The following is a 26,988-nucleotide window of genomic DNA, read 5'->3' on the forward strand; positions in this document are numbered from 1 at the left end:
GTTGGACACGTACCGAAACGACCGACCAAAATCAAATGCTATACAATATATCGCTATATTTTTATTAATCGCACAAATGCACAATTTCCTACATCCAGATATGGATGCTATTGTCAACTAGGTCTATTGATTCATTCTCTCCCTGTATACCTAGGCTTTTCTCGGCATGAGGGCACCAATCATGGCGCTCCATCTCCCTATTCTGGATGGGCAGCGCTTGCTGGCCCTTTGAGAGGAATCCTGCTGGTAGAACACTGCTGAATAGCACCGGGTACTTTCTCTGCGATTGATGCCACTGCAATTTAGCCTCACAGCCGTCCCCTTGTAGTCCAACAATATTCTTATGCCAACTTATAGACCACATCAGCTCCAAAGGCATGAATAAGAGATCGTTAAATGGATACTGTAATTTGTGATAGGTAAAGCACATCTTTCGGTCTCTCCAGTCGTTTCCAGCGGCGTAGATTGCATTCTGTAAAGACTCATCTGGCCAAGCCTCCTGTAGCTTTCTACGACAATCAATGTGCCGCTTAGACCGATTGTCATAGTTGAATGCAAAGGCTTGATCCAATGCGGCAGCTCGTTACGCTGATTTTGGCGACAAAGCCCTTGTTAATTCACCATGCTACTGTTTAAAAGCAACACAGCAGGCACTGCCGCAGCCACTACTCTTACGATCGTCTCAAGGTACGCTTCAGACAAGTGCACCAAAGCTTACTGCAACGATGGAATTGGATTATGAAACCAGCGATGACAGGCTCGATGAGGTTCGGAACTGTCTTCTGATCTCCGCAACCCTGATGAACATCCCACTTACCAAACATTTCTGCAGAGCCTGAACTTTACAGACGAAGAAGCAAGAGGCACATCAGAGCCGAAAGAGCTTGTACTACGGGGTCTCAATATACGCCAAGTCCCGACTTATCTCAAGAGACTGAGCCTCGATGATCGTGATATCGACATCAGACGGATAAGTGATAATTCAGTCATGCTCATTTTTAATTCCGGGACAAGTGCACTGAGCGGGCTTCAATCTTTGTCTAAGCGCGACGTTCAGGACGCAGCTCAACAAGAACCATACGAGTTTCTCACAGCTAAACCTTTCTCCGAAGTGCAAGTGAGGTTTGCCGGTACGCAGGATCAAAGGTTTCAGGACCATGGACGATTTTGGGCGCCGCGGCAGTTCGCACCTCATGGGGGTCGAGGTGGATACAGAGGACCAAGATATCCGAACAGGACTTGGCGTCGGAATGATTCACGGTTTTGCTGAAAGCTGGAGCTGGAGACTAGGTCTGCGGGAACACGACACTGTATCATAAGGATTTAAATGGTTTTCCTGCTTGCTCTCCATTTTACATAGACAGATCAGGACAAAATTTGGAACCTCACAACTTTATGGCTAACTGGCAAATGAGGCATGGTTAAATACGGCGGCAGCTTCTCCAAATATCAGATCTGCCCCGGTGGTGTCCCTGTGAGTTTTGATGATATTCTTCGACACATTTCTCATTACCAAACGAAAGGGACGACTGGGCGGGCTGTTATGACAGTATTTGATAGAGCGCCTTGCTAGGATGTCAGAGTTCGAATGTGACTTTCTAGCAGTTCGGTGCAACTTTGTTTCCGCTTTCAGTACAGACATTCGATCTTTAGACTGTGAAGGCAGCCTAATGCTAATACTCCATAGATGAAACGGAGGAAAGAACCAAATTTGGCTTCATAATAGCTGCAAGACTTCACTTTTGGCTCTGATGAACTATCTGCAAAGGTACTTCAAAGTAGCTGATAGTGCCACATTTGAATCACAAAAAGGGTTTTCAGCCACTACGTTTTCATCTTGTTGTCTCATGGGTCTGGGCCATATTCAGGGATCTGGTGACTGCACTAACATTTGTGGATTACATTTGGCCATAGAGCTTCATCATATCACCGTACACTCCAATCGCTGAGATAAAACACACTTCAAGTCTGCAAGCTAAATGCTCAGGACGCAAGGCTAGAAGATTGTCTTTCTAACACGTTTGATGCGGACCGCGTTAATAACGATTGTGTAATTTGAGGAAACATTTTAACGAACCACGATGGCGGCAGCTCAAGATAGTATCAGTCATAACTTTTGGGGCTGCTAGAATTGACCCTTCATCGTTCGAAAAGTGGGTGGACGGACTTGAATTACTTGTTTCCACCAGAGAATGGAAAAACACCGGATTTGGTGGCTTGATACACCTCGTTCGACAGAGTGTCGTGGTTATAGGGGACCAAAACAAAGAGAAGGCACTGTCCTTGCTTGGCTATTTTGGGTTTGTTTGTGATGTGACATCGGAAGAAGTTCACCTTTGCCGGCCGTCCGATATGTATCTCGGACCGGATGCTTTTGTGTATCATGTTCAGGCGTGGAGGTCCAGAAGCCAACGGAGAGCTGGGTGTTGTCGTTTGTAGGGCGATGTCTGGTATCGACTCTGACGGATCTGAGTGAGGGGCTCGTACCAACAATTGAGTCCGCTTTCTCGATGTAGATCATAGTGTTACGATCAGGATATCGGGGTAGCCTGTTCTTATGGTAAAGAACAGTGGGTTGAAGCAACTGAGCGGATAACTGGGTAACTGGGGATTCTCAATGACTGGGGTGAAATTATGATCGATTCCTGGGTAGGTGGTGGGTTGGATACAAGTTGTTTGCTGCTAAACAGTCCTAAACTAAATCTATTTACATAGTAATAAACGTGCCCTTATATAGTCAGTATTGTAGAGTGATCATTGCGATCACTTCATGATCGCGGTGATCAGTTCAGTCCAGATCTTTTTGATCACCAACTGATCCAAATGATCGGTTCCCTTGATGTCACGTGGGAGCACGTGATTCCTTTCCTTATGAAATCCATGTCCTGTTGGTCGGTGATCTTCCTGCTCGTAGACATTGTCGGAGGGGTGGAACCCCGCCTGGTTGCTAAGACTAGACCACCCCTGCTTCGCAGAAATGGCCCGCGCGTCCATGTACCTTTTAGCCACATGGCAAATCGACCAATTACATCGCTCGATTTGAATTCGCGCGTTCTATATGAACTCGGGATGGACCCATGGGTACCTTGCAGAGCCACAGTTCAATAGGGGTGAGCCACAATTGAACGTGGAGCTCTGGGCTTCATGGATGAGCCCTGAAACTAATGTACCTGTGGGTCCATCCAAAGATCTCTCTCGTTCAGGTTAGAGGTAATTAGTCTCAGTGCTCAAACCAGACCCCCCTCCTGCGCAGGGTGGACTGAGCGTCCCATGTACCTTTCAGCCACATGGCTTTTTGGCGAATTAGATCGGCCAAAAAGATAAATAACGCTCGTTCTGGTCCGAAGCCAACTTGTCGATTTTCGTCGCTCAAGGCGGTATGGCACAGTGCGGATTGCACTGTAAAACCACTGTATCCATAATAGGCCGTACGGTATTAAGTGCGTTAAAATAACTGCGCAAAATAAAATCGCTAATGATAAATTAAATAAAAATCGGAAGAATATAAAATAAATACTGTTGTGAAATTTATTTTAATTTTAATTGATGTATATTTCTTTATATATATATATATATATATATATATATATTAAATAGTTATCAACTTAATTGTCACGGCCAGGCATACATTGGAGAACCTCAGTGTATTAGGCGCTATCGACGAAAATTCTAAACTGAAGAGAAGAGAGAAATCACAATTGACGGCGCGCTGGAGAGACGCGTTTAAATTCGGGGCTAGTAAATCCCTTTGTCCGATCCCTGGCTCGACGTGGAGCCGAGTCGTGATTCTGAGGGTAGGTCTGGGGGCCTGATCCTCACATTACCCCCCTCTAAGACCTGTAAAAAGCCTTGCATTTTAATATATTATTTTTCTGGGTGCCGTTTTAAATTTCCACCTGGTTTGTTAAAACTAATTATCTGGTCACTGTCACGGCCAGGGTAAGCATAGCACGGAAGCTAGTCTATTGGCACCTATCGACTGTGACATTTGGACCACGAGATCACCAGACCCTAACCCTGACCCCTGACCAACGACCCACCAGGGTGATACCTTTATCGACGTCGCGTCAAGCTCAGAACTTTGTTTGTTTCCTTTCCTCTCCTCAGAGTAGAATCTTCGTCGATAGGTGCCAATAGACTAGCTTCCGTGCTATGCTTACCCTGGCCGTGACATTGTGGATTATATATAAATAAAAGTGGATTAATTATAATTAAAACCAAAAAACCAAAAGAATTATAAAATTTACACCGATTCGGAACCGGAAAAAAATATAGTAACGGAAACATTAACTTCTAAATTGTAAGGATCAGGCCCCCAGACCTACCCTCAGAATTACGACTCGGCTCCACGCCGAGCCAGGGATCGGACAAAGGGATTTACTAGCCCCGGATTTAAACGCGTTTTTCCAACGCGCCGTCAATTGTAATTTCTCTTTTCTCTTCAATTTAAAATTTTCGTTAATAGCGCCTAATACACTGAGGTTCTCCAATATATACGACGTTTGTTTATACCCTCGCTAAGCGGGCCGTATCCCGCTGAATTTGGCTATTCCAAGGGAATGTCACGGGGCTAGCCCGAAGCTCTGGGATCCGGGCCTGGAAGCCCGGACGTTAACCACGCCGGATCCCGGCGACAGGAAACCCAGCCGCATCCTCAGCCGCACGAGATCCGGGTCTCAGCTCACGAAGGAGAACCAATCGCATTCCTACTTGTATAGAAGTCGGGCTCAGCCGCACGGGATGCGATAACCCGACGTTTCATTCATTTCTAAAAAAGCAACAAGGTATACGAGGAATTCACGTGTATATAGAAGGAGGGGATTCCTTAGGAGGGAGAAGGGAATCCCTTTGTTAGTTATAGGTTATAAACTCTTAGCCCAAGTTCTACCTCCTGAGCACTCATAGGTAGACCCTTAACAGGGAAACGCTATAGATTTCAGAGGGGGAAAATCTAGATTTGGAGGGGAATTTTAATTCTGAACCTAAAGACAAATTTAACATTGTTCTAGCGGATAATTATCCCTTACCACCATTTACAGGGCGTTTACCCCTAATATAGTGCCTTCCAGGCCTATGTAACCTACTGTTTGCCCTTCCGGTGTTTTCGGCACCTAAAATACAAAATATGGAGTTAAATTCGCAGTTTAAAAACCCAAATCCAATGGATATTAATTTTATATATTATTTTTATTTAGCCTAAAAGAAAATAAAGAAAAAACCTACGAAAGATGGCGAACCAAATAGCTATTTACAGGCCTAAAAAGCCCTGAAAAGGCTAAATGATTAGCAGCTTTAGCGTCCGAATTCGACCAAACTGTCCCTGCTAAAAGGTTCTGTTTTATCCCTAAAATAAAAATACCTGCAGGCCGTAGGCCAGTTTCTACCCGGCCGGTATTTAAATTAAAAAAGGATGAAAATTATAAGTTTATAAAATACAAAGCCAGGTTTGTTATTAGGGGGCTTTTACAGGTCGAAGGCTTGGATTATATCGAGACTTTTGCTAGCATTAGTATACCGCCTACCTGGCGTATATTATTAGTTATATCTAATGCACAAACTTGGGAAATGGAACAAATCGATTTTATTATTGCGTTTTTAAATAGTAATTTTACCGACGTAAATATTTATTTGCAAATTCCAGAGGGTTTTAGCAATTAGGCTAGTTCCTGCAACCCTGCAACCGCTAAAGTTTTAGCGCCAATAGGCTATAATCCAAAGAAAATACAGGTTATACAGTTGGAAAAGATATTATATGGTCTGAAACAGGGCCCAAGAGAATGACAAACACCAAAAGACCTACTTGTTACAAAAGGTTTTAAGCCGCTAATTTCTGATCCCGCTTTCTTTTATAATGCTAAATCCAAGCATTTTAAAGTTACTTTTGTGGACGATTGCCTGCTACTAGGTCCTAAATCGCAATATGTTCAGGACTTAAAAGCCCGTTTTAATAAAGTATACGCATTGGAAGACAGGGGCCCTGCAGTCTATTTTTTAGGCGTTCAGATTATAAGGGATAGGCCTATCCGTTTACTTTGGCTCTATTAAAGTCAGTATATAGAGGAAGCATTAGCAACGTTTGGATTAGCTGATTGCAAGCCTATTTCTGTTCCCTTATAACCGGGTGTGCTAAAATATAGCGAAGGTAAACCCGTAAATGCGCTGGAAACCAAATTGCTACAGCGTATTATCGGTACTTTAATGTATTTGTCGGGGAGCTGAGCAAGGCTGTTAACTGCATGCATCTCATGGCCTACGACTATACTGGATCTTGGGGCTCCAACAGTGGGCACCAGGCAAACCTGCACCCGAGCGAAGACAATGCTGCGTCCACCCCGTTTTCGACCGAAAAGGCAGTGGATTATTACCTGGGTGCTGGCGTTACGCCTGGCAAACTTGTGCTGGGCATGCCCATATATGGCCGGACTTTCCAAAACACAACAGGGTCGGGCAGAGCCTTTTCGGGGATCCGCGATGGATCCTGAGGGCAGGGAGTTTGGGAGTACAAAGCGTTGCCGCGACCGGGTGCTTTCGAGATACACGACGCAAAATCGGCGCTTGGCGGCAGCATGTTCTGGGAGGCTTCGGCAGATCGTAGTGACGATAAAAGCCTCTTCCTTGCCAGTGCCGACAAACTTGGACCACTTGACCGCTCGGAAAACTGGCTGAGCTACCCGCAGAGTAGATACGATAATATTCGTAATGGGCTTAGAGGGACCAGCCAAGCATACAATGTTTCATAGTTAAATGTGTCTGTACTATGCTTTGTTCTGTTTGTTAGATAGGGTCAGAGATTTAGGGCTCGTTATATCGGACCCCAGATTCGTCAGCGTCTGTAACAATGCTTTGAAAATGTCTGTAGAAACCAGGTATTTGCAGAGGTCTATCTGTGAAAATGCATCATAGATCTCCTGCCGTGTCGTGACAGGTCTGGAAAAAAGGCGATGGCCAAGAAGCCAAGCAAAGATAGCCTGGCAGCCAGCTCTAAAGTTTGGACAAGCAGTAGGAGAAGGTGCAGAGCCGAGGATATTATTTTAAGTAAAATGTAGACTTGCAGAGCGTTTCTCACAGTTAGCCTGGTACGGACCGCTTGTGTGCCCCCTCAGCCTTTCCTCCATAGTGTTATATATGGTATCGGAACATCATTTCCGTTCTTCGATTTGATAAGCACATCGAACGCTCAGGCTCAGATCTTCAGCGCCCTTGGTAGAGATGACCTGCTCGCTTGGATCGTTCTTGCGCACCCGGCCGCCGCAGCGTGTATCATGCCGCTTTTTAGGCGCCTGTCTGTGCCGGCAGACTTGAAACTTCAGTTTTACATTCACAGCATCGTATTTGTTGTAGGCGTGGTTATTTCTGGAACTGATAAAGACATGAATGCCAGGATCCTGGGACGAGCAGTCAGCGGAGCGGGAGGAGCAGGACTCTACCACGGGTAAGACCTCCGAGCTACTGTGCCTGATCTCCTTCCAACTTCCTTACGGACAGACTCATACTTTACAGCACTTTATATCATGGTGCACGCAGCACAAGGGCTATCATAGATATCTGCTTCGCATTTGGTCTATTTCTCGGTCCGGCCATTGCCGGTGCATTCGCAGACAGCGTAGAAGGGTACATTTCGTCAGGCATGCTGCAGATGGGACAAGAATCTTTTATTTCTTGGCAATATGCGCTGGTCTTATCCACAGGAAGGCGGGCCGATCACTTTTTTGTTCGCATGTGCGGCTATAGGGTCACTTTTGGAGATTTTCAAGTACAACAAGATCAGTTACATCAGGAATTGCGTCGCGTATCTTTGGCCAGACACAGCCGTAAAAATGGTAGACCTTCAAAGAGGTCTCCAATAGATGGACGTTTCAAGATATTTCTCGTATCTGACGATGTTGATCAGACCAGCTTGGAGGGGATAGAAGGATATGGCGATGAGAGCCATGTCCAAGATGTCGCAGTAGCTATGCGCATTCTGATGAGCGATTGGCATCCATACGACGAGTAGAGCGGGTCGGGGTTGTCGATTGATGACTGTTTCCAATCCGCCATGAATAACGGTGGCAAGATTCTAATGCGCAGGGTCTCTTAACATGCTACATGTGAGGCCGCGTTCTGTTGTTAGTCACGCGAATCGCAATCCTTATTCGTCTCAACCACGAATTCCTCCGCGTAGAGGAACAAGTTCAATGAGACCCAGAAAAGGTTGAACTTGGGAGTGAAGGTGCTTGAGCCAATTTTCCGGCGACAAATGGGTTTAAGGATCAAAAATAAATACTTGGAGGCTGTGCGATTGTGGGCCCCCAAGTAGATAAAAAAGGTGCGCTAACTATCTTTGTACATGCTCCCGCTGTTCTTGGCGCTTCATAAGCTTATAGGATAGATAACAAGTCGTATTGTTCAACTGGGTATCTAAGGTGTCTCTTTTGTCCAAGTACAAATTGCACAACGAGGGGGCATATGCCGTTCCTTTATATACGTGAGGTTCTGCGGCCCGTGCGCCAGTTGTGCCATGGATCTGAGATCCGGATCGGCCTCCCATCCCAGGATGCCCGGAGGTCCGAGGATCATTGTCCGGAACAACCGTTGTTCGGGAGTGCTCCATCCCAGATAGTAGAAAGTACATTTACCTAGTACAACTACTACTGCTATTATTCCAACACCCGCAGTATGCTGCGAGGCCATCTTTCAATCATCACTGCATGATACTGAGTGAGACGCTTCCATTTACGCCCATAGTCCCAATTAATCAGTCCCACGACCCACTTGTACCATCATCCCGCTAACAGATATGATCTGCATAAAACTCGACAGTTCATGGCGAACTAACAAGCTGATGAATTTGGAAAGCTACAGAGCGAACCTGCAGAGAGCTCGCGCCGATGGCATTGGGCGTCGCGTTGGCGGCGTTGGTGGTGACTGCTAGGCAGGCCACGGCAATCGAGAAGCGCATTGTGACAGATAGAAACGGGGAAAATTTGATGGTTTGTCAAATGAAGGTAGATAAGGCGTAGTTACAGAGGCTCAATCTTCCTGGCCAACCGTTTCCATCCTTTCCTAGTGCTGCATGTGCGTCCTAAATTCAAAGCAAGGGGATTATATTTTTAAGCGTAGAGGATCGAAATGCGAATGCTGTATAGGTGGGGGCAGTAAAAGAGCGGGTGGATGCAGAGGCCTAGGTCTGTCACATGCCACAGAGAAGACAGAGAAACCTTACAAGGTAGCTAGTATTTTGCTCCGCATATAATAGATGATCCCCCTTAGCACCTGGGAATTTGCACCGGCTGCCTTGGGTTGAGACTTAAAAACGCCCCGAAAGATACCCTAATCTCATCATCGCTAAGCCGACTGTCTTTATAGATGTAGTTGTCGATCAAAAGACGGTTGGGTAGGCATTTACCAAGCAATGCCGCACAGAGACTTCGGGCATCGTTTAGGCTTCGCAGCAATACTGAGTTTTCCGATTGAAGCTCCTTGTCCATCTCCTGTATCGGCGCTTCACGAGTGTCTTCGGGTACCGCAGACAGAAGTGTGTACTTGTCTTGGCCCCACTCCCTCTTCAGGTCGCACAGATCAGACCATGCTTTTCCTTCTTCTTGTTTCCTTCTCATCTTGTGCAAAAAGCTGTTCTCTTTGATGGAAAATCTCCGAGTCCCAGCCGTGGCCAGCTCCTCCTTGATACCGACATCGTCAAGTGTTTTTATTTTCATGTAGAACAATATCAGGGTATAGCGGCGGAGAAATGCAGAATCAAGCGGACCTCTTTCCAATATAGACCACAGAACTGGAACGCTCATTTCAGGGTCGAGATGTGTGGATCGGTAGCACCGCACCGCTTTGCTAATGTTGCTTAAAATAATCCTTCTGTAGTCCAATGTTACAGCCGCTGGGCGTGATCTGCGGCGGCGAGATTGGCTTTCCGGGGCGCCTTTGCTCGAGCCGGGAGAAGAGTCTTCCTGTACAACTAAAGGAGCGCCATGGCGGTTTCCCGAGGCATCTTGTGCGACTACAAGGGGATTTTCCATGTGGCCGCTGGCTGGCTCGATGATGTCTAGAGAGTGCTCACTATGATCAGTCACGAACATGTCATCCATGGCGCAGATGGCATCTTCAAAAAACTGTGTTTGATCAGCGTCAGATACCAAGTTCGCGTAATATTCCTCGTTTGGTTTTAGTGTCTTAGCTCTGGTCGCTGCCAGAACCTCACACTTAAAATGGGTTAGCGCTGCTTCCCGCAGTGGTGCTGTGAGGTCTGAAAAGTCCACGACGGGACGACCAGCCAGGATTCGTTGCATTGCATGTAAAACCAACCAACCAGAGCTATTTTGCTCGACCGCCTGAGACTGCAGCTTTATGAGGGGAAGTGATCGCCTTCGAAGCGTCTTCGCAGAGCCTATGACTTCGTCGGGAACTGCATGGTCACTCCACGAGAGCCAGTGAATGGCATCTGGATATATTAAAGCAAGACTGTGCTCGCCATTCATGTACACAGGCCACAATATGGTATCATCGACACGCTGTTGTGTAATGGATTCTGCCACGTTTGGTCTGGACGAAAGGCCTCGAGGAACTTCGATAAAGTATTTGTTCGGCAACGAAGATGATAGAAGCTTTATGTAGTCCTGAAAGATGCTTGGATCTATAGCTGCATCTGGGCTTAGATAGTTGTGCAAAACAGGAACGACCGTTTCTGTGAGTTTTAGTAGCTGACGGGCAGGGTAAGCCGCTGAGACTTGATGGTTCTTAAAGTGATCAGGGTCTGGATACGTCTTTGGCGGCGATGGCGGGACTTCGAAGGAAGGATATCTGGCCATTATCATGCTAATAGCGATTTCGAGCATGTGCAGCTCTTTTCCGGTAAAAGGATGAACAGCCAGGCTGCTTAGCCGGGTATGCAAGGAGGGCTGCATGTCAAATCTCTGTGAAAGGCGAATGGGAAAAGGGACCGTGAGGTAATGAAGCACATGGTTCAATTTATCATAGCCCAGGGCTAGTTTTGGATTAAGTCTGGCCAAGTTTGGCCATTGGTCATCATACTGGCTGGCGTTGTTTTTTGTTCAACATTGTGCACAAATCCCAAGCCAGGAACGTAAGGCGTATGTCTTGAAAGGTCACAACGGGCACGACTGACAGAACTAAAGTTTGGAGAGGCTCCCACCTGACTTAGCCATGTTTCGTGTACCAGTTGGGTAGGTGAGGACATGATGTGGACTCTAATCCATCACGCTATGGCTATGTAAAATGAAGATCAAGCAGAAAATCCCGTTCCTGTAGCCCTAGTCTCCAGTTCCAGAATTCAGCGAAACCATTCGCGTGAATCATTCCGACGCCCAGACCTGCTCGCATATCTTGGTCCTCGATATCCACCTCTGCCCCGACGATGGGGTGCGAACTGCCGTGGCGCCCAGAATCGTGCATGATCCTGGAATCTTCGATCCTGCGTGCCAGCAAACCTCACTTGCACTTCGGAGAAAGGTTCGGCTCTGATAAACTCGTATGGTTCTTGCTGGGTTGCGTCCTGAATGTCGCACACCGACAAAGTTTGAAGCCCGCCGAGTGCACTTGTCCGGGAATTAAAAATGAGCATGACCGAAGTATCACTTTCCCGCCTGACGTCGAAATCACGAGCGTCGAGACCCAGTGTGTTGAGATTGGCGTATGATGAGGCCCCGTAACACAAGTTCTTTCGGCTCCGGTATGCCTCTCGCTTCGTCATCTGGAAAGTTCAGGCTCTGCAAAAATAGTTTTTAAGTAAAAGTTCATCAGGACAGCGGAGATCAGAGGACGTTTCCGAACCTCATGAAGCCTGTCATCGGTATAGTTGGTTTCATCAAAGTCCAAATCCATCGTTGCCGTAACCTCTGGTGCACTTGTCTGAAGTATGGCTTGACACAATCCTAAGATTAGTAGCTGAGGTAGTGGACTATGTTTGCTGTGTTGCTTTTAAAGGACAATATGGTGAGCTAACGCGGGTTGTGGCGTCAGAATGAGCGCGTGATGGGCTACAATGGACCAAGCATGGGAATTGAGCTATGACGACAGGCCTAAACGGAGCATCGCAGTGTTTATTACCGAAGTGCTTCCTTCCACACGTTATAGTATCCATATCCTGATCTCTCGTCTGCGCGTCCCTGCTGATGCGGCCTATACGTTGGCAAAAATATGTTGGACTACAAAGGGACAGCGGTGAGGCTAAGTTGTCATGGTGTTAGGCTTAGCATGGCATTAGGCTTAGAAAGTATCCGGTGCTGGTTCTTCCAGCAGAATTCTTCTGAAAGGAGCAGCAGGCGCTGCCCCTCCAGAACAGGGAGATGGGGTGCCATGTTCAGATGGGCCCTGGGAGATCCGGCAGAGGAAAATACTATGCCTTCCATGTCGAGAAAAGCCTAGCTATGCAACGTCTGTCGACAGAGTCAAGAGAACGAACCAATAGACCCGGTTGACTACAACATCTATTTCTGGATGTACGGAGGTAGGGAGTTGCGCACTGGTGTGTCCAATAAGATATAAAACGATATTTTGTAAGCGTCTTGTATGTAGCGACTGGCAAGTCCGCTTGACTCGACAGAAGTGGGTACCAGACTGGTGTGCTCGGTTCAGAGGCATACTGGACCGCAAGTAGGTTGTCCCCGCCCGCTATCGTTCGGAACTTGATCATGGAGCTGCTTGCTGACAAAGACATCTAGGTTGTCGATGCAGGAACGCCGTGCCCCAGTCATAGTGCTTAGGGCTACTTGCTTGCGATGTGCAAAATGGACAGAGTTCACTTCGACAGACGATCCACAAACAGCCAGCATGTATCAAATAGGGTTCAACCTGTTCTATTGCCTCAAGTGTGCGGTTGCGACAGGGCACCCTATTGTCAAATGGACGGAAAGTGGGACTCGCCAGTCTGGCCTCCTGCCCGCGTCCAGTGGCACGTGAGGATAAGATTAGCATCATAAGTGATATATTAGAACCCAATAAGTGATTACCCAAAAAGGCATCGCTTTAACGCGATCGTCATCACTTTCCCAGAAGTGGCCATGGACGGCTGCTGGTTAGTCTTACGGCTATGTATATGACTGCCACTACTATGTACTGTAACTAGCTTCACTTCTGGATTACTCGGCAGAAATCGACTTACTATCCATCTTGGATTGTCATAACTTGTTTCCAGTCATCGACCCTGGCCACTTAGCCGCTCAGCTGCTCCAAGCCAGGTGAAAAATTATCAAGTCTAGAACACGAAAAGACAGTGCTGGCGGACAAATTCTCCAATTTGCAAGGCCATCTCTTGAGTCTTTATTGCTATGCCGGACAACGAGAGGATTGACCCAGACCCTGGCCCGTACCACCAAAATTTGGTTAGAGAAGCAATTTCTCAAGCTTCATCGCTTGTTGCACTTTCCGGCTGTTTCGCATCAGATTTCTGCGATCAAGCCGAGGTCTTTGGGGTTTGTCACTAAATCTAAAATTGGATCGTGTACGTATCCAGCGCCTGTAAAGGATTTGCCTATAGATTTGCTTATCCTTAACAACCTGCCTCGGCCTTCTCACCTACGTAGACATCGCGAATCTTGGGGAGCGCTTTCAACAACGCAATGGCTTGCAAGATTTCAATCCCGTCTCCTAAGTTTATGGACTCGTGTGTTGAGGTTCAAGGGGGCAGCACCTCTGTTTCAACACAACAATCCGACGGGGAGGTAGCATCTCTGAGCCGAGAACTGGCATATTATAGAAACTTGCACAAGATAGCATCGTCGGTACTTCCGTCGCTACGAGTTCACACCAATGCCCTCTTGGCCCTTCTGGATGATTGGAATAACATGATACAGGAGACACAAAGCAACTACAGTTCCTGGATGCCCACTCGTGACGCGCCGGATGGCCTTTAGGAAGGACTACTTTCTATCGAACGGTGCTGAATTTTCTTGTAAATAATACACCAAGTCACGGCTGTGGAAGCTATGGTTGTACTCGAGCATCTCAGGACCCTTGACCAGCGGTAGTAACTAATGATGTTCAAGATAAACGGATGGCGCTCCTCTCCGTCTCGTATGCTCGTCGTCTGTACCACGTAAAATGAAATGTGACGTCTTGGAGTGCATGAGATCGAAGAAATGGATGGGCTTAGGGCCGATTTGGGGGGGCACCACTGGTTGGAGCGTGACAATTCATAACTCCTCCTGCCATCTGTCCAGTCTTTCAAAGGCTACTAGATTGCGGTATACGCCATAAGAGGGCGGAGACGACACACCTCCAAACAGCCAGATCTGTAGTTCATGTTCATGCTTTCATCAGTCTATCACGGATTGAATGGACAACTTTGCATTCAATGCCATCCATCAACGGTCTTCATCAGCCAAGTCTTGCCCATTAGTATCTATTTGTTCTTTGCGCTCAAATCGCGCCCCAACCCCTCGATGCTACTGCCTTAGCAGCGGCAACTGACAGATTACAATCTCCACCGAGTAGGCGATTCGAACTAGACCAACCACCGAAATCATGAATATTCTGCTTATTCTAGCCCTTTCAATCACTCCCTGGAGTATCGTGGGTCTTTCCATAACGGATCTGACTAGCAGAATACCACCGTGTGCTGTAAGTGCCAAGTACATGGTGGGAATAAGCTCCTATACTAACTCTACAGTACCCGTGCCTATCCGATGCTCTTGCGTCACATGCTTGCCACGACGAGCTAGAGAATTGCATCTGCTCGAACTTCGATCTTCAAGCTCAGCTATCAGTTTGCGCTCAGAAACTGTGTTCATTCGAAGACCAATTAGGCAAGCCAGCCGGTCCACCAGATAGAAACAGGAAGGCGACGATACTGACTCGACGATAGCCGCGGTTGCCGTTGAGGCCGATCTTTGCCATGCCTACCCGAAGCCATCAAGAACATGGGAAGTGCAAAACGCAGTTGCCATTGGCTCTGCCCTGCTCGTCCCCGTGGTCGGGTTGAGAATATACTCCAGGAAGAGACATGGAGGAAGGCTCTGGCGAGATGACTATGCAGCACTCGCGAGCATGGTACTTTCTTTCCTGCTGACTGAAACCCCTAGAAGGAAGCTGATTGAAGGCCCAGGCTCTCCTGGTGGTATTAGCAGGCATCGATCTTCATATCGCCCAGCTGGGCTTTGGAATGCACTATTGGACAATTCCAATCGGAAACGGAGATTCGATCCTCAAGGTACCCTTGTCCCCGCTTCGAAAGCGTGATGTAGCTAACCCCGCGACAGTTTTTCTATATTGGGTCAATCGTCTACATCGCTCTCCAGACCATCAGCAAAATGTCGTTCTTGCTTCTCCTCGGTCAGGTCTTCCCCGGCCGACGGATGCAAAAATGCGTACAGCTTCTATACGTCGTCCTCGCCTCTCATGGCTGCATCTACTCAATGCTCTTTGCGCTCCAATGCCTTCCGGTGGAGTCAATCTGGGACCGCCATATCACCAGCTCCAAATGCCTGGATATCGTCGCCATAGCTTACAGCAACGGAGCATTAAGTATACTGGAAGACATCGCCATACTAATTCTGCCCTTTCCAGAGGTTTGGCGCCTCAACATGGATCGTCGACATCGCGTAGCATTACTTTTGCTATTCAGTGTTGGCTTGTTGTACGAGGCCCCGTCCCTCCATGTTCTCAACATTGCTAACTGCTTGTCAGCGCGTGTATTACTTCAATGATCCGCATGAACTTCGTGGTTCAGTATACCGTGACGCTGGATTCCACATGGGACAATGTGGATATAGTCATCTGGTCCTTCGTTGAGCAGATAGCCATGGTTTTCGGTGCTAGCTTACCGGCGCTCCGGCAGCTTCTCGGCCCCTTCTTGGCAAACAAGGCCAAGAGTTCGAGCTTGCCTGCAGGTGGCATAACGGTCACTCAGGACGTGGTTATTAAGCATGAGCCAAATGTTGATCGAGACACGCGATATCAGGAAACATGGTGGCGTTAGATTGCAGCTGGTGCTAGAGATATCCAAGGTTCACCTGCCGCAGTTTACAGTATATTTGATTCAAGTATGGTGGAAGTATTTGCCGTCTAATATTCCTTGCGGACCCGCTGTTTTCATCTACCCTCATGACCAGTTGAGCGAGTTTTGCTGAGCAAAAGGGGCGGATATCTTGGCTTCACTCACGCCTCGACTCCGCTTGAATGGCCACTTTGCGCTCTGCTGGAAGACGCCCTTGAATGAGGTCACTAGGCTGCCCGTCCATGTGGTCTTGCCGATATTCTCGCAGCTTTTTCCCTGCCTTTTGTACCGCAAAAATGCCCAAAATACGGCCAATCCCGCAAAGGCCGCAAGAGAGATAGTTCCAATCGCAATGCCGGCAGAAGTTCCAGGGCTGGCCTTCTCCTGGTTGCTTTTGCTTCTCTAATGGTCAGGATCGGCACTAGGGGTTTGTGAGGGGCTTTCAAACGGATGTCGAGTTGACATTTCCGTGCCTGATGTGTCTAAGAGCAAACCACTGACAGTTGCGCTAGCTGGGCTGTCCGTCTGTCTGGATGTATCGTGGGCGGTTGATTCCAAGCTTTTGCTTTGAACATTGAGCTCAACGGTTGAATTTGGGTGGATGACGTTGTTTTTTGGTGCAGTAGGTGCAGCTGCTGCAGCTGCCAGATTGGGCTTTGAGCTAGCTGCCGGGATAAAGACCAGGTGGTCAGCCGGGCAAGGCAGAGACCTAGATATAGACCAGTCAGGACATGTAGATTGACAAACATCGTACGTTTCCTGGCCAGTATAAAATCTTGGCTCCTTTGATCTGAATCATTGATCACTCGTCCACTTGCCCTAACAAGCATTCCCTAGCATTACAAATCTACAGATAAATGGAGATTGCCTTGGGAAGATCTAATGTCGCTCATGGCAACTAACCATCATCACAGATCGGCAGATATTTATGCTGCCAATGTATGGCTTAAAAGCATTAAATTGCTTTCGGCCCAGAAGGCAAAGTGTTTCCACCTAACAGCCAAACAAGGCGCTAGAAAGCTCTGGGCGGCACGAAAAGGGAGTTTCCTGCCTTCCCCCCATAGTCGCTCAACGCGGCACTGTGACGACAGTTTCCTGCACAAATATATCCGGTTATAGCTCCTGCCTCTCCATGCGCCTAGAGATAAATGACCTCTTTCCCCTCTCCAAAGTGACCCCAAATCAAAGCCAGAACTCTTCAGGCATGTTGTCTTGCAAGCATCCCACCTGGTTACGAATACTTAAGTCAAAGGAGCCTAATTCAAATCACGCATACCGACTTGAAGTCTCCAGACGGCCTACGAAGTTGCTGGATAGGCTGCCGCGCCCAAAAGAACAGTGTCCCTTGTTCGTCGTAGTCGTTGGAAATACGATCAAGGCCCGCATACTCACCACGCTTGGAGTCGCAGCTCCGCAAGCCGCAAGTGGCGAGATACATTTGTTCACGTCGCCTTCGACTGTCACTGATACGCGGCCGTTGCTCGTCGCAAGCGCGGACGTACCTCGGAAGCTGGCTCAGGGTGGAAAAACCTTCAAGTGTCATGGCACGTCAATACGAACCCCATCCTTAGACGGCCAACATATAGACAGACCTATCGATTTTGCAAGTCTTATACATCATCGCATCCTAATGCCATTCAGTGATGTCATTTGCATAATCGCGAAAGATATAGGTGGATGGACCAAAGTGGTCGAACTCATGGAGGCCTGGGTCAGGCTGGATAAACCAACAGAACACGGTCCTTTTGCATACCTCGTCGTGGTTTTACACGGCAAAATGAGCAGTCATCTGCCCGGGAGTCTCATGGAGAAGCTGCAGTGCTTCTTCGCTGACATTCAGTTCCATAAATTCCCTGCTGGTGCCAACGAGATACGACAAGATGTCAAGCTTAAAAACAAGCTGCTAGCGATCGGCAGGAAGGTTCAATTGCTAAAAGAACAGCAAAAGTTCCTATTCTCTGCCCGCCATCTTGCTGGCTTCCTTGACCTCGCTGTCGAGTCTGCAAATATAGAGAGGAGGCAAGCCCTGGACCTTATCCAGCTATCCAGGGTCGGGTTATCCAACATGGACGGCATAGTAGCACACGTTGCTAGATTCGTTGGCATCGCGGATTCGTTCCAAATGCTAAAGTTCTTCGTCATACCTGTCATATCGTCCTGTTTTGTCCTGCATCAGTACCCTCCTGGGATGCATGGTAAGTTGTACCTCCGGCTGCCGTTGGAACGTTGGCTAATCACCCCCCCCCCAAGTCTTTGAAATCGATGACGTGTTTAGATCAATATATGAAGAGATCTGTAAGAAGGTGTTCTATGGTGCAATGCTGGCGGCGGAAGAGGCAGAATGCTTTTTTGATCAGCCCTCTTTTGTGGCGCTGGTACGGCGGGAGCTTCGCCTACGATATAAGCGGTTTTTAACTCTCCAGTCAGCGGCTGAGGCCCATCAGCGGCTGATGGAAAGCTTTCGTGGCCACTGGTCAAAGGTGCGTTCGCACGAGACCTGCTTTAGCTGTGTTTCACGCAGGCCCCAGTTTGGCCTTTCCTGCGGGCATTGTGTTTGCGAGAACTGCATAAGAGTGTTTGGGAACAAAAACGACTTGGATCCATGGGTCTACCATGTCAAACAGTGTCTCTTGTGCGGGGCTGATGTGGGAAATATGGCGATTCGGGTGCGACCCGACAACGCTAGTGTGCGCGTTTTGAGCATTGACGGAGGAGGCGTGAGGGGTGTCGCTCCGTTACGGTTCCTGCAGACACTGCAAGACCAGCTGCGGCTCCCCGACTACCCGGTCCAGCGACACTTCGACGTCATCTACGGCACTAGCTCCGGTGAGTAAATATGCCCCCGCCCCTCCTACACGGCGACCATCTACCACTCCTAACCAGAAGACTAGGAGCGATCACGACGGCGGGCCTTGTCATGAATGGATGGGGCATTGAGGAATGTCTTGCAACCTTCAAGCAGCTTTCTCATACGGCATTCCAGCCGCGAGCAAACCTGAAAATCCCACTCGTCTCCGCTGTCCTGCAATTCCTGATATCGATTATATGTGACGGCCGATACCCCCCCAAGAACCTAGAGTCTGTGCTTCAGAGGGTCTTTGGGGGGAAAGGCATTTTGGATAGCTCGGCCGGGGCCGAGATGGGAATTCTCGCAGGAATCACCGTCACCAGCACCAAAGACACCAGCGCGTCTGTTTTTACCAACTACAACGCTGTCGGCAATCGCAAGGATCACTGCGGTGAGTTTGGCGAGTCCACTGACAGAAGCTCCAAGCAAGGCACACACTAAACTAGCGTACAGACTACAGTGTGGTGACAACTGACTCCGCCGTCCGCCCGCTTTTGTGGGAAATGTGGGTCCCTCACATACTCAATGACCGCTTCGATCTATGCTAACTAGCTTTACTATGGTAACGTTGGGCTCCACATCTCCGACCCCCCTAAAGTCCGGCCCCTAAAAATATCTACTCAGCCACGTCAACCCTTTGTTTTATTTTATAAATATCTAGACGAATTTTTCACTTTAGAACTTGCATTTTGAAGATTCTTGCTCCAAACTTTCCAATGAAACAGTACACTGAAAATCAGCTTCTTGCTGCCATTTCTGACATAAGAAATGGCAAATCAGTTCACAAAACCTCGCAAAAATGGGGTATTCCTCGGAGTACCCTTCACGATCGTTTAAAGGGGGCCCAGTCAATTCAACAAGCGAAAAGATTTTGTCAAAGGCTTTCACAGGAGCAGGAGACCTATTTGGCAGATTGGGTACTTGCGCAGGCCGCGTTAGGCCTTCCGCCAACGCATCAAGAACTACGCTATTTTGCGGAACGAATTCTTCAGGCCGCCGGAGAAAGAAAAAGCCTTGGGAAACATTGGGTTAGCCGTTTTATAGCCCGATATCCAATTTTGAAAACCCAAAGGCCCCGGCGAATAGAAAATGCCCGGGTTAATGGGGCTACAACCGAGGTAATTAAATCTTGGTGGTCCTATTTGAAAAATCCCGTTATCGATACTATAAAACCGGCCAACCGTTGGAATATGGACGAAACAGGTATAATGGAAGGCAAAGGATCTAATGGCCTGGTGTTAGGGCGTAATAAAATCCGGCCATTACAGCGAAAAGAGCCTGGAACGCGGGGTTGGACGAGCATAATCGAATGTGTATCAGCTACGGGGGCTGTTATACCTCCCCTCGTTATATTTAAGGGGAAAAACGTACAGCAACAATGGTTTCCAGCTGATTTAAGTCCTTTCGATACCTGGCAATTTCATGCAACAGAAAACGGGTGGACAAATAATGAAACAGGTATCGAATGGTTAAAAAAGGTGTTTATTCCAAATACCCAACCTTTAACTCCTGAAAAGCGTTTATTAGTTCTCGACGGCCACGGATCACACGTCAGCGACGAGTTTATGCTTGTTTGCCTCCAAAATAATATTCAGCTTTTATATTTACCTCCTCATTCGTCGCACGTTCTTCAACCGTTGGATTTATCGGTTTTTGGGCCGTTAAAGGAAGCTTATCGACGTCACCTGGGATTTGTAAACCAGTTTTGCTGTTCAACGGTTGTTGGGAAACGAAACTTTCTACTTTGCTATCGAAAAGCCAGATCAAAAGCATTTATAGCAAAAACCATTCAATCTGGTTGGCGTACGACGGGGTTATGGCCGGTGAACTTGGCAAAACCACTTTTAAACCCGTTTTTATTAGAAAATAGCAACGCCAACGTCGAAAAAGGTAGAAATAACGGCTTCCAAAGGGATAAAACACCGGAAAGCCCAAACCAAAAAATTAACGACCAATCTTTACTTATTTGGAAAACCCCTAAAACGACCCGAGATATTCGACTTCAACTACAGGAAATTTCCCGGTCCGAAAAAAGTAACGCCACTTCACGGCTTTTGTTTGCAAAAGTCCAAAAAAGCTTCGAAACCAAGGATATCTTATTGGCTGAAGCTCAGCAAAAAATCAGTTTGTTAAAAGCAAAATTGGAGGCGGTACGGCCGGTCAAAAGGAAAAGGGTAATTCCGGATCCCAACGAGCTTTTGGTCAGCAAAAAAAACGTTTATGAAGCACAGGAAAATAATAGGGACTGTTTAGAGGATTTGAACGATGGAGAAGAGGTTAGCGAACCGGGAGAGCCTGACAATGATTGTATTATTGTGCGTTGATAGGTTTACATTTAAATCGGTTTATAAAAGGGGTATTTCGTCGTTACATTTTTCAAGGGGGCCGGACTTTAGGGGGGTCGGAGATGTGGAGCCCAACGTTAGTATAAGATGCGCAACCGCGGCTCCATTGTAGGCTTACTCAACCCCCTTTTGGAACCCGGGCTAACCCCTGAAAGCTATTTCAGGCCACGGCATATTGCAGGTGTCGGAACGTTTCAAGATGGAGGCCTGCTCTATAACAACCCGGCTCCAATAGCACTGCACGAAGTGGGAGCTTTATTCCCGAATATCCGAGATCCCAGCTTGTTCGTTTCATTGGGAACAGGCTTTCCTTTGCGTGGCGGTCCGCAGAGAGGCTCTCAGTGTTTGTGGAGAGATTCTTTTATACCACGCCTCATCAGGGCGTTTTGGAAGCTCGGTGACTCTGACCGGGCTTGGAAACAGCTACTCAGTCGACAGACCATCGAGAAGTCCAAGAGTGGCTTCTTTCGATTTGATGTAGAGTTTCCCGGTGCAGAACCCCCTTTGGATGATCTTTCGAAAATGGAAGAGATAGATGAGGCAGCCCGAGAAACGATGTTACAATCGTCAGAGCTCGGCGATCTGGTCTCGCGCATCCGTGCCGAGCTCTTTGTCTTCACAATACACGGAGACGTCATCCCATACCTAGCGAACAGCGGGTATGAGTGCACGGGTAGTATATCTTGCCGGTTACGGGCCAACACGGCCGCTTTCAACGCGCTCATGACACAGTTGAATGAAGAAGCTGCTTTCCTACGAATCAACAATGTCACCCTACCAGGAAGTTTCTGGAATGGCTCTTGCAGCGATGCCAATGGCCAGTTTTGTAAGCAAGTGAAGATCCGGGTCTCCAGATTGGATGAGCCCTTCCAAATTTGCTTGCACGAAGGTGCAGGGGGAGGATGCCACATAAGCGGCTCGCCATTCACGATTGAAAAATTGGCTGAAAATCAGAAGTTGGGTGCAAGATTTGGAACAACCGACCACCGTAGAAGCGTGACAGAGGATTCAAACGAGGGCCGTCGTAAACGCCAACGAATTCATTGAGTCGGGGAAAGGAGGGCCGATGCTGTATTGGCTCTATGAATGGGAGAACTGGTGCTCTGGCAAGGCACCTCCACCGGGGGTTACTTGCGACAGCTGCGGTTCTAGCGATAGGTCAGCTGCTAATAGTAATTAACTAACATCTTTGGCGGAGCTGATTCGTAACCGTCGCATGAACTTAGATATAAGCCATATATGAGTTTTCAATGTCCAGAATATGCTTTCTGCTGGTTGAATATATATGACGTATGCAGACAGCTTTGCTCTTCTACAGCATGATAGAACTAGTTCTGGCGGAGCCCAGAGCATTGGAACTATGTCCTGGCACTGCATCTACAGGCACACAGTGCAGTACTTCTATTACGACAAGCGGCAGTACGATCGTCAACAAAGGTTAGGAGCCCATCCCAGGTAGGCGAAGATCGTCGAGACGATAGGTCAGGCAGCTCGAATGGTCGTGGTTGGTGACCGTAGTACTGCTAGGAGAGCGCGTTTGGAAACCGCGGAAGGGCGGTAACGTTTCGGAACAATGTTGTGCCGCGCTTTACTACATCGCCTATTTAGCGCCGCCTGCGTCCCAATCGCGAGCACAGCACGTGATACCGCCATGGATGCAGTGCCCACATTGCTGACAACGGCTGCCTACGTCGATAGGAAACGTTCCGGGACAAGTCGGGACAAGTAGTCTGCCTGCTGACCCACTCGCACTGTTGCAGTGGATCTTCGGTTAAGCGGCCAAATGGAGCACTCACAGCTACATCGAGGTACTTCGACAGATGTTTATCTAGAGCCAAAAGTGGATGTTTGCAGCTAGTATTGAGCCAAATATGGACCTTCCTTCATCCTGTAACGTACACTCAAGTAGCCTTAGACCGTCTCCACATTTTAGAGATTGAATGTATGTACTGGAAGCGGAAGACAGATTTGCTCCAAACTGCAAAGGCGAAGAATTCCGTGCTTGTCGTCTCGGAATCGTCATCTTCAGTCTCTGATGAATCAGGCAAGCACGAAGTGCAATTTTTGTGTAAGCAGGCGATTCGTCTTCTGAGATCGGGTAATGTCATCCTCATAGGCAGGGGACGGACCTTGGAAGGAAGCATCTAATGAGGGAGCTAGACGTACGAGAAGCAATGTTTTCTATATCTCGCGGATACATAGATATGGATGCTTGTCTCAGTCCGTTGGGTCAGACTAAATATTGCCCGCCTCGTATGAAAGTGACCGGTTTGCACACAATCACACATCCCAGCCTAGCCTGGCTCTTATATAGATCAGCTCTGATCTCTGATTGAGTATGATTCAAGGGCAGTCATGTAAATCAAGCCAAAATCCCACCAACAATGCCATGGATCCAGAGTCCCTCCAGTGAAAAGAAAGAATGGAATACCAAGTGCAGACAGAAGCTAGCCGATCACATCAGTAAGTAGAACCGGATGAATAGAAACCCAAAAGCTGACTCGGTTCCAGAAAGGCAGACGAAGCTGACCGTGAGCCCGTGTGATGTACGCTTGTCAACCAAGGGGACTGCCTACTATACTGTTGCTATCTCATGGCTAATCGGCAGCAAAAAAGCGCTGTTTTTCCACGTTGGTTCGAATGTTTGACAGGTATGTGAACGAGGCTTGGGGATGTTGATCACATTCGGCGTAGCGCTACAAGTCGCTAATCCATAAGTTGCCTTTGTCCACTCAAAATTTACGATTTTCGCCTCCGCCGAGGTACCCACGTACGCAAGGATGCGCCCAATCCGGTTGTTCGGGACAACACCATATCAGAATGTTAATATGGGTTCTTCCAAGCATTAGAAATTGCCCAATATTCATGAAAATCATATTTATCTCTATGCTGTAAGCCGCGGATAATCTGGACATCCACACAAAACTCCAGATGCTTAAGTCAGCTGACTACAAGTGACTTTTCACTCTGGTCATGCATAGGACTACAGTCATTCAGTTAGGATCAGAGGACTCGGCAGTACCGCCGCCTCTAAACCTTCCGACCAGAGACGCTCAACAAGAACAACATAGTCCACGGCCTCCAGGAGCAAAAAGGGGCAATCGTCTGAAGAGAGATCATACTCTGAATTTCATCAAGGAGTCTCCTTGGTCCGTGTATCAAAAACAAGTCGAGGTGTCTTACAAAACGCGCCGACATTCATGCATTGTAGCACAGAGGCGAAGCGAAGGTAATGCTAGAGTTCATATCAAGAAGATTATAGAGCATTCCAAAGAAGCCACTGCCAATAATCTGCTGCTGCTTCAGTCCGCTCCAGATTTTTTCGTCCCCATTCTCGAAGCTTACGAGCAACCATCGTCTATGTACCTTGTTTACGAGCTGGTCGAGCACACTCTCCAGGATTTAGTTCGAAGCCAGCACTCCCTCGAGGTCAAAGAGCTAGGGGCCATAGTGAAACAGGTGAGTTCCTCTGGACCTCGATCCAGTACGAAGCTGATCTTGTAGATTCTTGAAGGACTCAAATACCTCGAAGTAAACAGCATAGGGCTCCTGGACCTCGAATGTGCAGATATTAGGTTCAGGCCAAATGGCTGCCTCCAGATAGGTCTGTTGAGACAAGCGCTTACCGCTGATGGGCTGTGCTGACCGGACAATCACAGGAAGCTTCAACCTCTGCGTCTGGACAAAAGACCAGATCAGGCTCCGGACTTCCTGGCTGAAGTCGATTACTTCTAGTCTGGTCCAGAAAACCACCGCCGGTGTCACGGAACTAAAGCTGTGGGATTCATGCGCCATGGAATTTTTTGCTGCGATCGAACGTGGCGACTCGTTGAATCAGCTCTGTCAAGTATGTCTTCACTGCGGTTGATACTCTTGTCCATGGTGCTGTAGCTGACATTCGATAGCATGAACTGGTGAAAGATTCTCTGGACAAGAGAATTCTCTCAAAGCTATGGAGTATGATCAGATATACCATACTCCCTCAGCCGCTGGCCAACATGGTGACGCTATGTCCTACAGCTTGAATACTTCGATGCATCCCCAAAACGTGGGTTGTTAAATACATAGCTGCAAATCATGCGAGAAGTCAAGATTGGTACACGGCCACCGGCGCAAGCTCCCTTCCCATCGCTATGAATTTGACCTACGCTAGCACTACCACCGGCGCAGTCATTCCAAAGCCAACAGCAGGGCAAAGCCTTACCGCTCGTCTTCCCGCCACTGCTGGAGCTGCAACTCTCTCTTCCAGGGAGCTGGCCATGTTTTTTCTTTGTGCCTTGCTGTGAATGGGCTCATTCTATCTCTTGTGCACATATCTTTTACAATTCTGCTTCTCCCAACTACCCACCGTGAGCTCTTCATTGAGATCTAGCGTCATTGGTTCTTCGTTTTCTTATATTCTCAGATAAGTAGAAATGATAGCTCCGTAATACCAAACTTTTTCAGAGAATCGCTTGCACATCGGATTCTATGGCCTTATCATTGAGATTGAAAGCAAAGCTGGCGCATGGACTCGCCATCTTCCATTTGAACAGGCGAGTGAGTCGCTTGCATTTAGGCCCACCATTCTTAGTCCGGATTCTATTTCGGTTTACTGGCGCTTTTAAGCATCCTGCTCAAGCTAGTCCAATCACATTATAGAGATAGAGTCACTCCCGGAAGAGAAATACGTGACGGTAGAGTCGGCGAAGGTATGTCCTGCTGCTCTTGCATGTCGAATGACAGCGCCATCGGTACCCAAAGTGGGCGAATCGGCCCGGGGCCGGTCTGGTAGAAGCTTGACTATGTCGTCCACCAATTCTTCTTCAACTGCCGAGTTTTCCAGAAAGTCCTCTTCGTAGGCCCCGGCTTGTTCTGCCAGGTTCCCATGGTCGAGTGTGGATGGCCAAGCCAACCCTGGGTCTGGCTGTAGAAATCCATTATACCACTCGTCAACTCAACTGCTGTTGCCCTTGTGGGAAAGGCTGGCATCGATTGTGTTGATGAGCTTAACAATGTCGTTTGCTGCTAAGCAAGGGTGTAGCTATATTGTCAACACGATGAATCTATTTGGCCCTGAAGTGGATACCCTCCACAGTATGGTTGGACGAGAGGAGCGGGCATAGCCAGGAAAAACTAAGGACTCCCTAATGGTACACCATAACCGAAGAAGGTCCCATGATGCATCTCACGGTTTTGCACCAGACCTAACCTACCCAACCCCTTGGGCAATGTAGCGACATGTCTGGCCATTGATATGATGCAAACAGCTTCTCCGTTCCCAGGGCTGAGATCTAAGCCGCAAAATAGATGAGTCCGAGTGAAGTCACCAGCCTTGTAGCTGCATCTGGGCTCAGATAGTTGTGCAAAACAGGAGCGACTATCTCCGTTAGCCTTGGTACCTGATGATCGGAGCAGGCCGATGAGACTTGAAGGTCGTTAAAGTAATCAAGGTCTGGATATATCTTTTGCAGAGATTGCGGAACTTCGAAGGAAGGATACTTGTTCATTATCATGCCGATAGCAATTCCGAGCATGTGAAGCTATTTTCGAGTAAAAAGAGGAACAATTACGCTGCTTAACCAGCTACGCAGGGAGGGCTCCATGACAAACTTCTCTGGAAAGCACATGAAGCAAAAAGCGATAGTGGAGTAATGAGGGTATACAATTTAACTTATCACAGCCTAGGCTTCGCCTTGAGTCTGATTAAGTATGGCTATTCCTCCCAATTACTGACTGGCGTTTTTGTAGCATTATGCACAAGTCCCAGGCCAGGAAAGTTTGCAGAGAAATTTTGGTTAGGCTTGCGAAGCTCGGCGAACAAAAGCAAGTTGTCTTGTCAGAATTGGTCGGGCGGGCGACGAGGTGGG

At 47.9% G+C, this 26,988-nt stretch overlaps 9 protein-coding genes across 9 annotated transcripts; 5 read left to right on the top strand and 4 right to left on the bottom strand.

Annotated features, from left to right (window-relative positions):
- Nucleotides 1–982: 982 nt before the first annotated feature.
- PpBr36_10970 (uncharacterized protein) lies at nucleotides 983–1,195 on the bottom strand (the record flags this gene model as incomplete). Its single annotated transcript, XM_029898076.1, has 1 exon — nucleotides 983–1,195. One exon carries the CDS (start codon nucleotides 1,193–1,195, stop codon nucleotides 983–985), a length of 213 nt encoding a protein of 70 aa, XP_029743517.1.
- Nucleotides 1,196–2,082: 887 nt separating this feature from the next.
- Nucleotides 2,083–2,439, top strand: PpBr36_10971 (uncharacterized protein; the record flags this gene model as incomplete). Its single annotated transcript, XM_029898077.1, has 2 exons — nucleotides 2,083–2,212; nucleotides 2,327–2,439. Coding segments are annotated over 2 exons (243 nt in total), but the record flags the coding sequence as incomplete, so codon positions are not given.
- Nucleotides 2,440–7,139: 4,700 nt separating this feature from the next.
- Nucleotides 7,140–8,941, bottom strand: PpBr36_10972 (uncharacterized protein; the record flags this gene model as incomplete). The annotated part of the gene is made up of 2 exons (XM_029898078.1): nucleotides 7,140–7,385; nucleotides 8,852–8,941. The coding sequence occupies 2 exons, from the start codon at nucleotides 8,939–8,941 to the stop codon at nucleotides 7,140–7,142; spliced, it is 336 nt and encodes a 111-aa protein (XP_029743529.1).
- Nucleotides 8,942–9,248: 307 nt separating this feature from the next.
- PpBr36_10973 (uncharacterized protein) lies at nucleotides 9,249–10,802 on the bottom strand (the record flags this gene model as incomplete). Its single annotated transcript, XM_029898079.1, is given in 2 exon segments — nucleotides 9,249–10,039; nucleotides 10,055–10,802. The coding sequence occupies 2 exon segments, from the start codon at nucleotides 10,800–10,802 to the stop codon at nucleotides 9,249–9,251; spliced, it is 1,539 nt and encodes a 512-aa protein (XP_029743669.1).
- Nucleotides 10,803–11,368: 566 nt separating this feature from the next.
- On the top strand, nucleotides 11,369–12,912 carry PpBr36_10974 (uncharacterized protein; the record flags this gene model as incomplete). Its single annotated transcript, XM_029898080.1, has 2 exons — nucleotides 11,369–11,582; nucleotides 12,667–12,912. Exons 1-2 carry the CDS (start codon nucleotides 11,568–11,570, stop codon nucleotides 12,910–12,912), a joined length of 261 nt encoding a protein of 86 aa, XP_029743516.1. The 5' UTR covers nucleotides 11,369–11,567.
- A 1,905-nt stretch (nucleotides 12,913–14,817) lies between these two features.
- PpBr36_10975 (uncharacterized protein) lies at nucleotides 14,818–15,928 on the top strand (the record flags this gene model as incomplete). The annotated part of the gene is made up of 4 exons (XM_029898081.1): nucleotides 14,818–15,000; nucleotides 15,056–15,160; nucleotides 15,210–15,586; nucleotides 15,637–15,928. Exons 1-4 carry the CDS (start codon nucleotides 14,998–15,000, stop codon nucleotides 15,926–15,928), a joined length of 777 nt encoding a protein of 258 aa, XP_029743583.1. The 5' UTR covers nucleotides 14,818–14,997.
- A 125-nt stretch (nucleotides 15,929–16,053) lies between these two features.
- Nucleotides 16,054–16,611, bottom strand: PpBr36_10976 (uncharacterized protein). Its single transcript, XM_029898082.1, has 2 exons — nucleotides 16,448–16,611; nucleotides 16,054–16,348 (listed from the first exon to the last, which is right to left on the bottom strand). Exons 1-2 carry the CDS (start codon nucleotides 16,519–16,521, stop codon nucleotides 16,174–16,176), a joined length of 249 nt encoding a protein of 82 aa, XP_029743668.1. The 5' UTR covers nucleotides 16,522–16,611; the 3' UTR covers nucleotides 16,054–16,173.
- Nucleotides 16,612–17,723: 1,112 nt separating this feature from the next.
- Nucleotides 17,724–22,571, top strand: PpBr36_10977 (uncharacterized protein; the record flags this gene model as incomplete). Its single annotated transcript, XM_029898083.1, has 6 exons — nucleotides 17,724–18,141; nucleotides 18,374–18,772; nucleotides 18,838–19,185; nucleotides 19,248–19,299; nucleotides 21,520–22,182; nucleotides 22,523–22,571. Coding segments are annotated over 6 exons (1,929 nt in total), but the record flags the coding sequence as incomplete, so codon positions are not given.
- A 1,249-nt stretch (nucleotides 22,572–23,820) lies between these two features.
- Nucleotides 23,821–25,164, top strand: PpBr36_10978 (uncharacterized protein; the record flags this gene model as incomplete). Its single annotated transcript, XM_029898084.1, has 5 exons — nucleotides 23,821–23,909; nucleotides 24,121–24,598; nucleotides 24,644–24,743; nucleotides 24,799–24,986; nucleotides 25,045–25,164. The coding sequence occupies exons 2-5, from the start codon at nucleotides 24,500–24,502 to the stop codon at nucleotides 25,162–25,164; spliced, it is 507 nt and encodes a 168-aa protein (XP_029743544.1). The 5' UTR covers nucleotides 23,821–23,909; nucleotides 24,121–24,499.
- Nucleotides 25,165–26,988: the final 1,824 nt, after the last annotated feature.

This window comes from Pyricularia pennisetigena, assembly GCF_004337985.1.
Source record: "Pyricularia pennisetigena strain Br36 chromosome Unknown Pyricularia_pennisetigena_Br36_Scf_12, whole genome shotgun sequence".
Lineage (NCBI taxonomy): Eukaryota > Fungi > Ascomycota > Sordariomycetes > Magnaporthales > Pyriculariaceae > Pyricularia > Pyricularia pennisetigena.

Bases quoted from the DNA above. Each gene is read 5' to 3' on its own strand.
- PpBr36_10976 (XM_029898082.1), bottom strand. From the start codon at position 16,521: ATGTTCAAAGCAAAAGCTTGGAATCAACCGCCCACGATACATCCAGAC. The intron at 16,349-16,447 runs GTCAGTGGTTTG...CCTGACCATTAG, and splicing joins ACAGCCCAGCTAGCGCAACT to AGAAGCAAAAGCAACCAGGA.